Below are 12,902 nucleotides of genomic sequence, written 5' to 3'. Positions count from 1 at the left end.
ACTGTGTAAAGCTGTCACTCACCAGGTGGCAGCAGTTGCACGAAGTTGTCGGGGAAGAGGCCGACGCGGCCGTGCAGCTCGCCGCGCCACCAGCCGCGGTCGGGCGCCTCCTTGGACACTATCGTCACAATGTCTCCCTCGCCCAGCGTCAGTTCGTCCTCGTTCACCGCGGTGTACGGGAAAAGGACGCGACATAGCTCCTTGACTGTTGGAGAGAAATCAAATTGGTAATTTTTAGTTGAACTCAATTAAATACCAAAGTATTCCTAAAATGTAACGGTTTTATGTAATCGAGCGTCATACACCTTTGGCATACGAGTAAACACCTGTTTATTGCGTATTTGTCCCAACTTTCGTGAGTTTACCTGCTCGAATCTAAATATTAGGTCATTACCTATGAAATTGGCGTTTTGTTCGGAGAATTTCAACGAAACACGAATTTCCATACAATTAATTTTGCGGATATTTTTTTGATGGCTAATTCAAACCAAACAAAATTTTTCCAGTAATTTTTGACACCTTTAAGGTATGTTTTCAATATCTCCATTTCTTGAAAATTGGTACCATTAGAAAAATATAAGTAATTTTAATACTCGAACCGACAGCACATGAAAAGACCTATTTTCAAGGCTTAATTCTGAACACTTAACAATAAACAATAACAATTAATTGCTGTCAAGCAGTTTGGCGAAATCATATTGTAGTTTTATTGTAATTGTGTATGTACTTTTGTAAAAAAAAAAAAAACTAGGATCAGACTTATATCTATGAACAAAAACGCCAATTTCATAGGTAAGGACCCAATATTTATTCTGTTACATCATAAGAGTTTTTAGCACAATCAAGCCCTTACATTTACTTGCAGTATTCAAAAGTAGGTGGGCTTTACATACCCACTAGCACTCTCGTAAACAGTAATAATGTCGTAAGATTTAATTTTCATGCAATATACACGGCTAATTTTTATTTTTAAGCTTACTATACACTGTATATTGGAGGGGTACAATGGCTTAAGAAGGAAATGATAATTTAAAGCGAGAAATGCCCGTCTGAGTCATCCTTACAACAAATAATCTAAAGTACTAAATCAGTACTGTACAAAAATGTGGAATGTAAAACCAAAATAATGATTTACTGCGACGGGTACGCGAAGTTGGACGGGCGAATTGCCTAAGCCGTCTTTTACGTGTCAATTTAAGGTAAAGTTATCAGCTTTGGGCGGAAACGCGGGCTCGAAGGCAGTGGTTTCATAAGGGGACGTCTGTGAGTCGAACATTACGAAGAAGTCGGACGGGAGCATTGCCCAAGACGTCTATAGGTGCGTCACAATTTAAGAATTTAAAAGTTACCAGGTTTGGGCGGGAGCGCAGGCGCGGGCTCGAAGGTGGTAGTCTCGTACGGGGGCGGCTGTTGGTCCAGCATCACGACGAAGTTAGAAGGGAACACGCCCACGCGGCCTTGCCGGCGCCCTTGCCACCAGCCTTCTTCCACCTGACATAAACAATACATTTTAAATTAAATATACCTAACCAGGCTGGAAACATATTTTTTTCAAGGAGGATACGTAAATTGCATGATATACGCAATTGCGACGACTCATATCATAGTGAGTTTATTGACTCACTTACCTGTTTAAAGCTTTGCGGTAAGCCACGAAGATAATGAAGAAATTAGTAGCCAAGTAAGAATAACCTATATGGTGACCGAACAAACTTATCGAAACAAAATTTACAAAATTGTGCAAATCGGTCAAAATTTACTATTATAAATCTTAAGTCATAGACAGGTGACGCGGATATACGATTAATTAGTGACATCACCAAGATAAACATTGTATCGTATGCAAACACCTGTTTGAATAACCTTATTCATTTGATTTATTGAGACGGAGAGACTTCTTAATATGACTCTACTCATATGTGATTGATATCCTCAGAACATCTTCGCTTTCAGACTCCTTATAGTACTACTGGCAATGTCAATTTCTTATGCATATAGATAGTACCTACCTGTACGTATCGCGGTTAATCATAAAATATCTGTAAGAATTTCTCTTGGACCATGCAAGAATTCAACATGGCTGGTGTGAAGGTGGTGATATATTCAAACTAAGGCGACGTAAAGGCTTCATGGTATCTTTAGTTACCGGATCTGTAATTATGTCCTCTACAAGAAAGCAATGAATGGGTTTATTAATAATAGCTGTTGTCAGCGAATTGAAGCTACTAAATATGTCAAAATTAATATGAAATTAGTCGACAGTTCTGTATACTTATATGTACTACTAAATATAATTATTTTTAACCTAATCGTAGTTTTTTCCCCTCTTCAATTTCATCATCAAATAAATGACAGCTTTAAGGTTTTTTTTACATGTATGTTTATTTAAACTTTAGGGGAATGCCATTATGGTCATTTTAATAATTGATACCATGATGCATGATTTGTTGTTTCCTATTGACAATGACTAATATACCTATTCCAAGCGATGATGATTATCAATCTGTGACACAATAATATAAATAGGTATATTTATAGTTTTATTTCATGGTAAACTGTTTGCCTGTTAGACGATGATATTCAAATGAACAGTTATGTAAAATCGATAACTAATTAATAATGACGACTGCAGCGCTTGACTGTTGTTAACGTTTGATTATCGTATGGACGTAACTTCTCTTGAAATAGATCATAGATATATTTACGTGATGTTTTCACGTATCATAACTGTCATAGTTTAATAGTACATATTATGTTTTTAAAATTGCATAATCGAATAAAAATGTAGTGAGTTTCTTTATTAATATAACTTCCTTGGAGTAAATCAACAGAAGATGAACCTAACAGGAGATTTAGGTTCAAGCAAACATGAGATTAATTAATACTACTTACACTAAACTCAGACGTGCTCAAGTAGTTGCGCGGTATGTTTCGAAATAGAAGGTAGCTTGCTAGGACTTCAATCACGTTTTTAAATGGCTCACATGGGTCATATGGGTGAACATAATGCAAATCAAGCATCCAAGCCTTCAACCACATCGTGGACAACCGTTATAACTTCTCACCATCCCTCGTGCGCATGGCGGCGCTAGCCTCATTCGTGTAGATGAATGTATAGTTCTAAGCTACCATGATTGTGATGAAACTCTAAGTTCGTATAGCTTACCTCCCCGAGCACATCTAGCACGTCGCCGACGCAAAGAGGCAGCTCGTCGGGGTTCGCTGGCTGGTAGCTGAACACCGCCCGGCAGCGCCCCGACACGCCGGTGCTGCTTCTGGACCAAACATTGATATTAAGTCAGGGAAGTTAGGAGTTCCTAATCGGTAATACTATTAGAATTTCAAAAATACATTTGTTAAATGAGTATCCTACAATATCCTATATATTAGGTCCTTACCTATGAAATTGGCGTTTTTGTTCATAGATATAAGTCTGATCCTAGTTTTTTTTTTTTTACAAAAGTACATACACAATTACAATAAAACTACAGTGCACTCAATAAACAACGATTTTACATACAATTAATTGTTATTTTTTATTGTTAAGTGTTCAGAATTAAGCCTTGAAAATAGGTCTTTTCATGTGCTGTCGGTTCGAGTATTAAAATTACTTATATTTTTCTAATGGTACCAATTTTCAAGAAATGGAGATATTGAAAACATACCTTAAAGGTGTCAAAAATTACTGGAAAAATTTTGTTTGGTTTGAATTAGCCATCAAAAAAATATCCGCAAAATTAATTGTATGGAAATTCGTGTTTCGTTGAAATTCTCCGAACAAAACGCCAATTTCATAGGTAATGACCTAATATCTAACACACAGTTGAAAAGAGCGTTTGAGGGAAAACCGATAGGACGCCCGCCCGGTCGGCCGACCTAGGGCCTATATCGATGGGCGGATGTGGTGGACGCTGATCTGCGCGAGCTCCGAGTTGAGAACCGGCGAGAAACGGGACAGGACCGGGATCAGTGGCGAGCAGTCGTGTTGGAGGCCAAGACACACTTTGGGTCGCGGCGCCAGAGGAGTAAGTAAGTAAGTAAGTAAAACTTACAAAGTCGGGTGTGATCCATTAATATTATTAGCTGCTGGATTTTTCCGTGTAACGCGATACGAGCGACGAGAGAACAAAATAATGATAAATAACTACAAAGGTAAACATTTTGGCGTTAGCCTCTGGCAGACATAGTAGTCACGTCTTTTGATGTAGGTTTCCTGGCACTTCGTACATTAAACAATTTAAACAAAACAGACAACAAGGCAATCTCCAGTATATAGGTGCCTACTCACTTAGGTATGTAAATAATTTAAACGGCAGCTTGTGGTAACAGTGACCTAGATTGTAAAAACGGTCAAAGAAGAAACGTGCTTCGTGATTTATTCGATAAAGTGTACACTTAGGTCCATTGTATTATACATTTTGTTTGTTGGTACATAATACCGTTTAATACGCCCCCTTTTTAACTAATCTAAGGATTATCACAGTGTAACCCATTGGGCTATTTACTATTATTTATTTTTAGAAACCTCTGTATCCAAAATGTACCTAAAAGGAACATTTTAGATCCCTTGGTCACGGAACCAAAATTGTACCCTCCCCAAATATATATCTATAAATACCCCCTTAATAAATACATATAATAGAACCCCCCTTAATAATTACCCCTATAATTTGGCCTTGTCGTGATCGTCTAGCTAGCAGTTAGGACCCCCTCGAAGTGAACCGCGGAAACCTAGATTATTTAATGAGTAAAGCTAAATTTTGGACTCTGTTTTTAGATATTATTACCTACCTAGATTTTAATTAAAGAATATTTAATATACTTACTAAAATAATTTATGACGTAGCTAAGAAATAGAATGAAACCCTTTTATTTAATTATAAGAATAGGAAATACTACGAGTTTTATGGCGTAATGTAAATGATGTTAAGAGAACCAAAACTAGAATGATATTGAAGATATGCAGCGTATATATGATAATTGATAATATAAATATAAAATATTTGTTGGTAAAAACCTGCCACACCTATTAAGCCTCCGGGATAACATATAAGTAGCATTCCTGGGATAAGCCCATTTACACCCTAACTTTTCAAGATTATAATTAACTACCAGCTTCTTGCGAAGATGCTACTCACACGTTCGATGCAGGATTGGGGGCTCCTAGTCCAGTCAACAAGGTTAGTCGGAACACCTACCCTAACTTGTTAGCCAGACGGGCTTTTACCAACACTTCGGAAGATAAGCGCACCTAGATGATGATGAAAAGAAGTGTCAAAGTATCCATCAGTCATCAAAATTACTAATCTTTTTTACATTCAAAAGCTAAGGATACGAATCCTTTCATCCCATTTCCCAGAACTAAGAGTATAAACAGTAAATCTGATTTTTAGAGGTATAAACGAAGTACTAAGTTTATTTGTTAAAAATTAAACTTTATAAGACTAAGAATATCAAGACCAGTAGATATATTTAGCTCGAAACATCCTCTGGATTACTTCTGCCTGCCAAAGGGTCCCTAAAACAAACCATTCTTCGATTTTCTATCTCAGAAAGGTCTGTGTTCCTAAACCCAGCTTGATATTAAAGAATTTGTTTTGTAAATACCTTGGAAACCTGATTACAATACCCAGTACTTCGTTTCTACTCCAGAAGACCAGAATTGTGATAGATAAAATTAATATAATATCTTTTTACCCAGATAAATTAGAACACTAAGAAATTAAGACAATTAATCACCTTACCGCACGACTTCTAAAGTAATGATACCATATTTGAAGCCCGTACTGAGAAATATATATCAACCATATAAATTTTATAGACCAGAACTAAAAGGAACCCTAGTAGATAACAAATTGAGTGTGTGCTTCTACCCTATCCCTACCCATTGTCCCTAATCTAGTACATTCAAAGCATAGTTCGTTCTTACCATCGACCTAATGCTTTGTAATATACGCAAGTGTGGTCCCTACGAGAAGCTGTCAAGTTCGGCAGGCGAAACCGAGAAGGCAACCTACAGGCCAGTGTAGTGTGTAGCTCCCCCTTCTGTGCTCGCAAGCTAGGATACAGAAAGTAAGCCGGCCCTATTCCATGTATATAATAGGATCAGTACCCTAGCACACACATATACCAATCACAAGAGAAACTCTGCCACGACCTAAACTGTGAGATATGATATCAATCACGACAGAGTCCCGCCCTGCAACCAGCACAAGCACGTACCAATGCACCGAAATAGATAAATATATTTAAGCGGGGACCTAGCCTCAATTACTGCCGACTTCAGTGGGCCCAGATTACTCCGGATGACGCACACGTGACGTCCCCACATCCATCTAAACAGCTGGACTTTGAGACCAGTGAGATGCTCATCCCTTGTGCAAGTATAAAAGGGAATGCCAAGCTCTCTCACACTTGGAGCAAAAGACTCCTAACCATCCAATCCTTTGACACCGTTAGGCGGAGTGAATGCTTAGCTGGACAAACTGTCAGTCCAAACAATGATCTGGCTTTAAAAATAGCAAAAACACTCTTTAGGAAGGTATGAGAATATAGTTTACTTTTACAAAAAGAACCCCACGCAAAATAAAACAAAACCATGAAATTCCCTTAAACACTGCCATTCTGAATCCACGCTTTGTAACGGTATTGTACCCCCAAAGCTGAACCCAGAAACACAGTACCCACAGAAAACTTCACGATAAAACCCACACACAAGAAAGCAAAGAAACTCCGCCATAGTCCTAACTTAATTCCACAAAGATAGATATTATCTTCGTACAATCAAGCACAGACACACAATCTCCAAGCTTAAATTTACTAGGATAATTCCAGGTAATCCCAAACACAGAAAAAGTAGCAGAGAAACTTCACCCACCAGCGTTATGTACGCCCAAAGCCAGGGACATTGCTAGCCAAAGATTAGAGAATGAATCCGTCCGTAAGCAAGGCCCGCTCAGCCTTATATAATATCCAAATGGCGACAAACGTTTCAACGCTTCAAGAAGAAGAGTCATATATCCCCGTTTGTTTACTATTCGAAAGTGCTTATTCCCTGCATATTAATACTCATAATCGTTTAATGTTAGCAAGGTGGAGGCTATCAATGCAGTCATAAAAATAGCGACATGATCCTCTTAGAAGTAAAGATCTTAAATCCTTGTTTGTTTACTAAGTCATATGTCCCACTCATTAAGGCTCATAATCTGCCGAACCCAACGGAACCATACCCGAACAATACGATCATAAAACTGGCGACAGTATTCGAAATTCAAATATTTAAATCCTATTTTGTTTACATAAGCCTTATGTCCTACACTTTAACGTTCATAATCTATTAATGCTGATGAAGCTATTTTTCAACGATACCTACGCACACTAAAGCAACCAAAAGTATGTTTGAGTTAACATCTTTCCCTTTATGATTCCAAATATTGCGTCCGTACTGAGGTATTTCATGTTTATTTTTATAATAATGTATTAAACATATAATATAAGTTAATTATTTAATCATTGTAACCTTTTATCTACCTCACGCTTTTTGAATTTTGCGGTTTAAAACGATATCAGAACGTCACCGCGCCTATACCTGTCAAAGTCAATGTAAACAACCTTACAATATTTGTTTTCTTAAGCAAATTCTTGTTATTATTTTGTTTTTACTAAGTTAATTAGCAATTAATTGAATCGTGGATACATGTAATAAAGACTAGACTAAGAAATCAAGTGCTTCGAGTTACCATCGTTTAGATCTTTCAATCAAAACCGTGATGTAAACACACGACCGGCAAGGAAGCTCCCGGAAGCTTTCCTTCACCGCTAAAATGTAAGTTTTATATTGATAAATGAGCTTAATATTACGTAATAGGCATATGGCCAGTCACAACAGCAGCCTAAAGATATCCATATCCACTGCTGATCATGGGTCTCTCACAGAGATTGTTACAATACTCGGTCTTCCCTTGCACTATCCAGCGGTCGGCAACAGGCGGCCCGCGAACCTCTCGCTTGCGGCCCGCGAGCCTCCCTGGCTTTTTGTATGTAATATTGACAAACGACAATGTCTGCTAAAGTCACAAATATTACCAAAGTGCGGCCCGCGTCAACTTCGTTAACTACTATGTGGCCCTTGGCTGTGAAAAGGTTGCCGACCGCTGCACTATTCCATATCTAACGTTCATCCGGAACCTTTCTGAAAGGCATATCCACAACACTTAACCACGATAAATCACTGTCAAACTCAGTAAATATATATTTTTTAGAAAACAGTGCCTTCCAGCGGTTGCTAATGCAAGCTGATAAAAACGCAACTTAAACTTACTTATTCCCAATAATTTCAATAATCCAGCAACAACTAACTTAAAAATACATACAATGTATTTCGAGCAACGGCCACAGCTCAAACAGCAAGGTAAACCATGTCTTATCAGTGCCTTATCCAAACTGATAAGATACAGGTTCATTATAAATACAGCTAATCAAAAAATTATCACTATTATCAGGCTAAAATAGCAAAATGTTCGTACATGTGTACATGGTAGAGGGGATAGAACACAGCAGAAAGTCATCTCGCTTGTTTTAACAGCAGGGTATATAGGGTTGCCAGATCGAAAGGCGCTATTATCGGGAAAAAATATAAATTTTTCGGGATTTTGGGACTTAAGTCGGGGAAAAAAAAACATTCAAATTAAAGTAATTGTATTAAAAACAACGATATTTTACATTATTGGCACTACGTCAGCTGCTCTGCCCATAGACGTTTTTAAATTAGAATAGTATACATTCTTTGAGATCTTGAGTCGCTCGCTCGTTCGCTCGACGACAGTTCGGAACTTGAAATTATTGTTTCATAACGTGAAGCTGGTTTTCGGGACAATTTTCACTTTGTCGGGAATCGGGAACACATGGTAAAAATCGGGAGAATCCCGCTAAATCCCGGCCATCTGGCAACCCTAAGGGTATAGCTAAGAGCCACTTGCACCATTCACTAACCCGGACTTAACCGGTTAAACCTTGAGTTACTATGGTTACCAGTACAATTTGACACTGGGTTAACGGATTAACTGGTTAACCCCGGGTTAGTGGGATGGTGCAAGTGGGCCAGTAATATTTTTCTACCTTACAGAAGATAAAAACCATGGTAACATGTATGTACTTACTTCGTTTCCTGTCGTCGTTTTTTGTCAATATAGATCACACTACACACTATAGTCTCGGGAGACAATAGAAACGTACAACTCTAGGATATCATAAAATAAAGTTGTTTTTATTACCCAATAGATTTAAGTTAGCGATTGAATTTTTACTGCTACGACTTAAACAATTAGATAAAGAATTCTTAGAGCATTTAATAACCGGAGTCGCCTTTAAGAGCTAATTACCCCTCTGCCGAAAACCTTGCACAGTTGTGCAAACTTTTGTATGGACTGACGTTTATCTGACATGGCTATTTGTACGTTACGTGCTATATAATCATCTAATCATGTACAAATAGCCATACATTTGACGTGCCCCTTCCCCGCAAAAATCGGCAGACTGTTTTGTACAGAAAATGACAGCCAAGGCGTCTCCAGTTACTAAATGCTCTAACTCTAAGAAATAATTCCATACCTAGTCACTTGTATATTCGTTAACAAACGACGAACACTTCGGTATTTACACTTCCAATTAAGAGTCAAAACAAGAGAACATAAACATCGGAAATTGGTCAAACCACCACAACCAGTATTTACTAACACGACACCACACGTGATGTCCACTAGCGAGTACCTTATACTATGATCTAATCCTACACATATTGTAATACGTACCATCTAAATATAGGAGCATATACATATACCATCGCTGACACAGTTGAATGACCATTTGTAGACTTTATTGCAACGAGATAAGGTCCAATGGTCAGTTAATAATGGTGTTGCTGTTTGTATACTAAATCATATAGTCGTCGTAGCCAGTCGAATGACATCATTTACTCTAACACTTACTTACGCGAGTATACTGTGAGTAACAAATGAAGGCAATACTTGGAATCTACCTCACTTCTTATGTTTTTAATAATTACAATAGTCGCATTTTGTCATCGTAAACTATGCACTGCACGGGCACGTGCAATTCTAAGAAGTGTCACTTGTGCGTTGCCGAGTTTTTCTATTGTAGCCTCCAGTACAGACTGGGCTCTCCAAACTTCGACCCGTTAGCCTGCTATTTGGCCCGCCCGTATACAATCCAGCCCGTAAAAAAAGCCAAATTCCATACAATCCGCCTTGCAAAACGAAGCGGAGGCCTGGGGCCTATACCACGAAACTTTACAAGTGTACGTACAATTCGACAATATTTTTAAATTGTAAACAAAAATACGTACCACGATGATTTTACATATGTCACATGTACAATTCTACAATGTACAAATATTTTGCATTTGAGGACCCGTAACACAAAACATAGAGGGTATGTCAAGATAACATACATAATTGTGACAAATGTAAAATTGTATTTATTACAATTTAGTTTTTTGACAAATACGTATTAATATTCCTCACTTAGTTTATGCTGAGAGTATTTCATTTTTATCGTTAAAAATACCTTACGAGCATAAATAGCATATCTTTTTACGTTGTCATTAACATTGGTTGAAAATGTTTATGTATGACAAAATTACAGTTTTATGCGATCGCTGTACGTCCTATGACGCCTAACAACTAATTCTTCTTCGCTACGACTATCACTGGTACTGAACATTTTAACAAAACAAAAAGTACTGCGGTAGAATGGATCTACAATAATTGTATTATGCTCTTGCAGCTCTTGACTCACGCCGAGAGAATTGTCAACTTGTATTTACATTTCCACAAATATGTATACCTTCTTCTACAATTTGTTGTAACACAAATCTTTTACGTACAATTGTCAATTACAAAGTTGTCAAATTTTCCGGAAAATTGCTTGTAAATTGTAATATTTTGTGATACGCGTAATTGTAGATTTGTCGCGACAATTTACATATTTGTATAAATTTTCCATTACAATTTTATCATTTGTAAATTTTGTGATATGCCCAGTTGTATTAAATACATATTTGTAAGTTGTCACTTGTAAATTGTAATTGTAAGTTTCGTGGTATAGGCCCCTGTGGCTTATCCCACAAAGCTTACAATTACAATTTTACAAGTGTCACGTTACAAGTTTGTAATAATACAAATGTGCGTACCACAAAATATACAAGTAACAAATTTGTAGTGGAAAATTCTGACAAATATGTAAATTGTATCAACAAGTCTACAATTTATTGTATCACAAAACTTTACATATGCTACATATATTTTCCGGAAAATGTACAAATTTGTAGCTGACAATTGTTTTGTGCTACATTAAATTGTAGTAATAATTATACATATATGTAGAATTGTACCTACAAGTTAACAATTCTCTAAACGTGTGTCGCACCCTCTTGCTACAGTTGCTACTATACGAATAATAGAATAATTCGACATTAAGAGACCATATACATATCTAAGTAATTGTATTAACGTTAGTTTGAATTGGTAGTTGCATTGCAGTTAGTTGTATTTTATAAAGTTGTTGATGTATTGTCATTATTTTTGCTTGTATGTAAATTCAATGTGGACGTGTAAAAGTGCCCTTGTTGCTAAATAAATGTTGAATTTTTGAATTTTGAATTAATTGTAAGACGTCCTAGGCCTTATAGAGAACGTATAAATTTATCTTTGACCATAACTGATTTTACATTTAATCAGCGGTTCAGAGTGAGTAAATCTATCGTCGAATATTTATTTACTACAGACTGTTGGTGGAAACCTTAGACATTCGACACGAAGAAATCATGCTCTTGATTCTAAACCACAGTTACTGACTGTTTTAAGATGGTTGGGGTCAGGATCCCAATATCACGTCACTGGCGATGCTCATGCTGTTTCAAGTGGTTTAAAATGGTCAGTTTAGCTTGCAAATCCATTGTAATGTCAGTTGGTATGTAAATGCTCGTAGATAGATCAGTAAAGTGAAACTACCTTCAACATTAAAGAAGCAAAATAAATTGTTACATATTTGTAGTTGTAACATTAGAATTGTATATTTATCAACAATTCTACAATTATGTAGCTGTCGTGACATACCTTTATTCTTTGTGATACGCTTTCACAAAAATGACATATTTGTATACTGCAGACTTGTAACGAATACATATTTGTAATTATTGTGGTACATTTTATTATTTAACAATTTTGTCGAATTGTACACTTGTAAAGTTTTGTGGGATAGGCCACTGGTCGTGGCCCTCGGGTCTAAGTTTGCAGATCCCTGCTGTAGTACTCTGGAAGCCATACAAGCCACCAAGATCGCCATCATATTTTTATATCATATCGATGATTTGATAACATACATACAGTTTGTAGATCCCTTCTCTAGTACTCTGGAAGCCATACTAGCCACCAAGATCTGGCGATCTTGGTGTATGATGGCTCATATGTCGATGATTTCATAACATACACACAGATAATGTAGGTACAGTATTATTATTAAGACTATGGTTTTCAGTTAGACGGTGGTACTACCCCAGTTAGGCAGCTCCAAATACGTCCGAGATGACATTCCGCTGTGCCCTACCTCTCACTTGTGTTGCGCTTAGGGCTTCCATTTCGTAATTACGTAATTCCGTAATAACGTAATTCCGAATAACTATTGAACTTTAAATAATTACGTAATTAAAAGGAACAATCCCGTAATTACGGAATTATTAACAATAAAATAATGTAATCAGATATGAGCGATATTTTAGCCTAGACTTACATAAAACAACATTTTAAATTAGCGCATTATTATTTGGTGATATTACTACTGGTGGTGGAAGAGAATTCTACTTGAGACTTTAATAAACATTTTGT

The 12,902-nt window shown here is 36.9% G+C and overlaps 1 protein-coding gene and 1 long non-coding RNA gene across 3 annotated transcripts in view; one reads left to right on the top strand and one right to left on the bottom strand.

The window, feature by feature from the left end:
- Window positions 1–12,902, top strand: part of LOC134792184 (uncharacterized) — a 596,557-nt gene that overhangs the window by 307,301 nt on the left and 276,354 nt on the right. The window lies entirely within an intron of this gene.
- LOC134792160 (SH3 domain-containing kinase-binding protein 1) overlaps window positions 1–12,902 on the bottom strand; it is a 51,315-nt gene that overhangs the window by 28,216 nt on the left and 10,197 nt on the right. Inside the window, exons 3-5 of one of the 2 annotated variants that reach the window (XM_063763389.1) lie at window positions 3,167–3,275; window positions 1,350–1,491; window positions 23–205 (exon numbers count right to left, since the gene is read on the bottom strand). In XM_063763389.1, the coding sequence (XP_063619459.1) occupies window positions 23–205; window positions 1,350–1,491; window positions 3,167–3,275 (434 nt within the window). The remainder of the gene's footprint in view (window positions 1–22; window positions 206–1,349; window positions 1,492–3,166; window positions 3,276–12,902) is intronic. The other variant, XM_063763391.1, reaches the window with a different exon arrangement.

Source organism: Cydia splendana, chromosome 7 (genome assembly GCF_910591565.1).
Source record: "Cydia splendana chromosome 7, ilCydSple1.2, whole genome shotgun sequence".
In the NCBI taxonomy this organism is placed as follows: domain Eukaryota; kingdom Metazoa; phylum Arthropoda; class Insecta; order Lepidoptera; family Tortricidae; genus Cydia; species Cydia splendana.
Note: the sequence above shows the minus strand (reverse complement) of the source record. Positions and strands in the feature narration are given on the sequence as shown.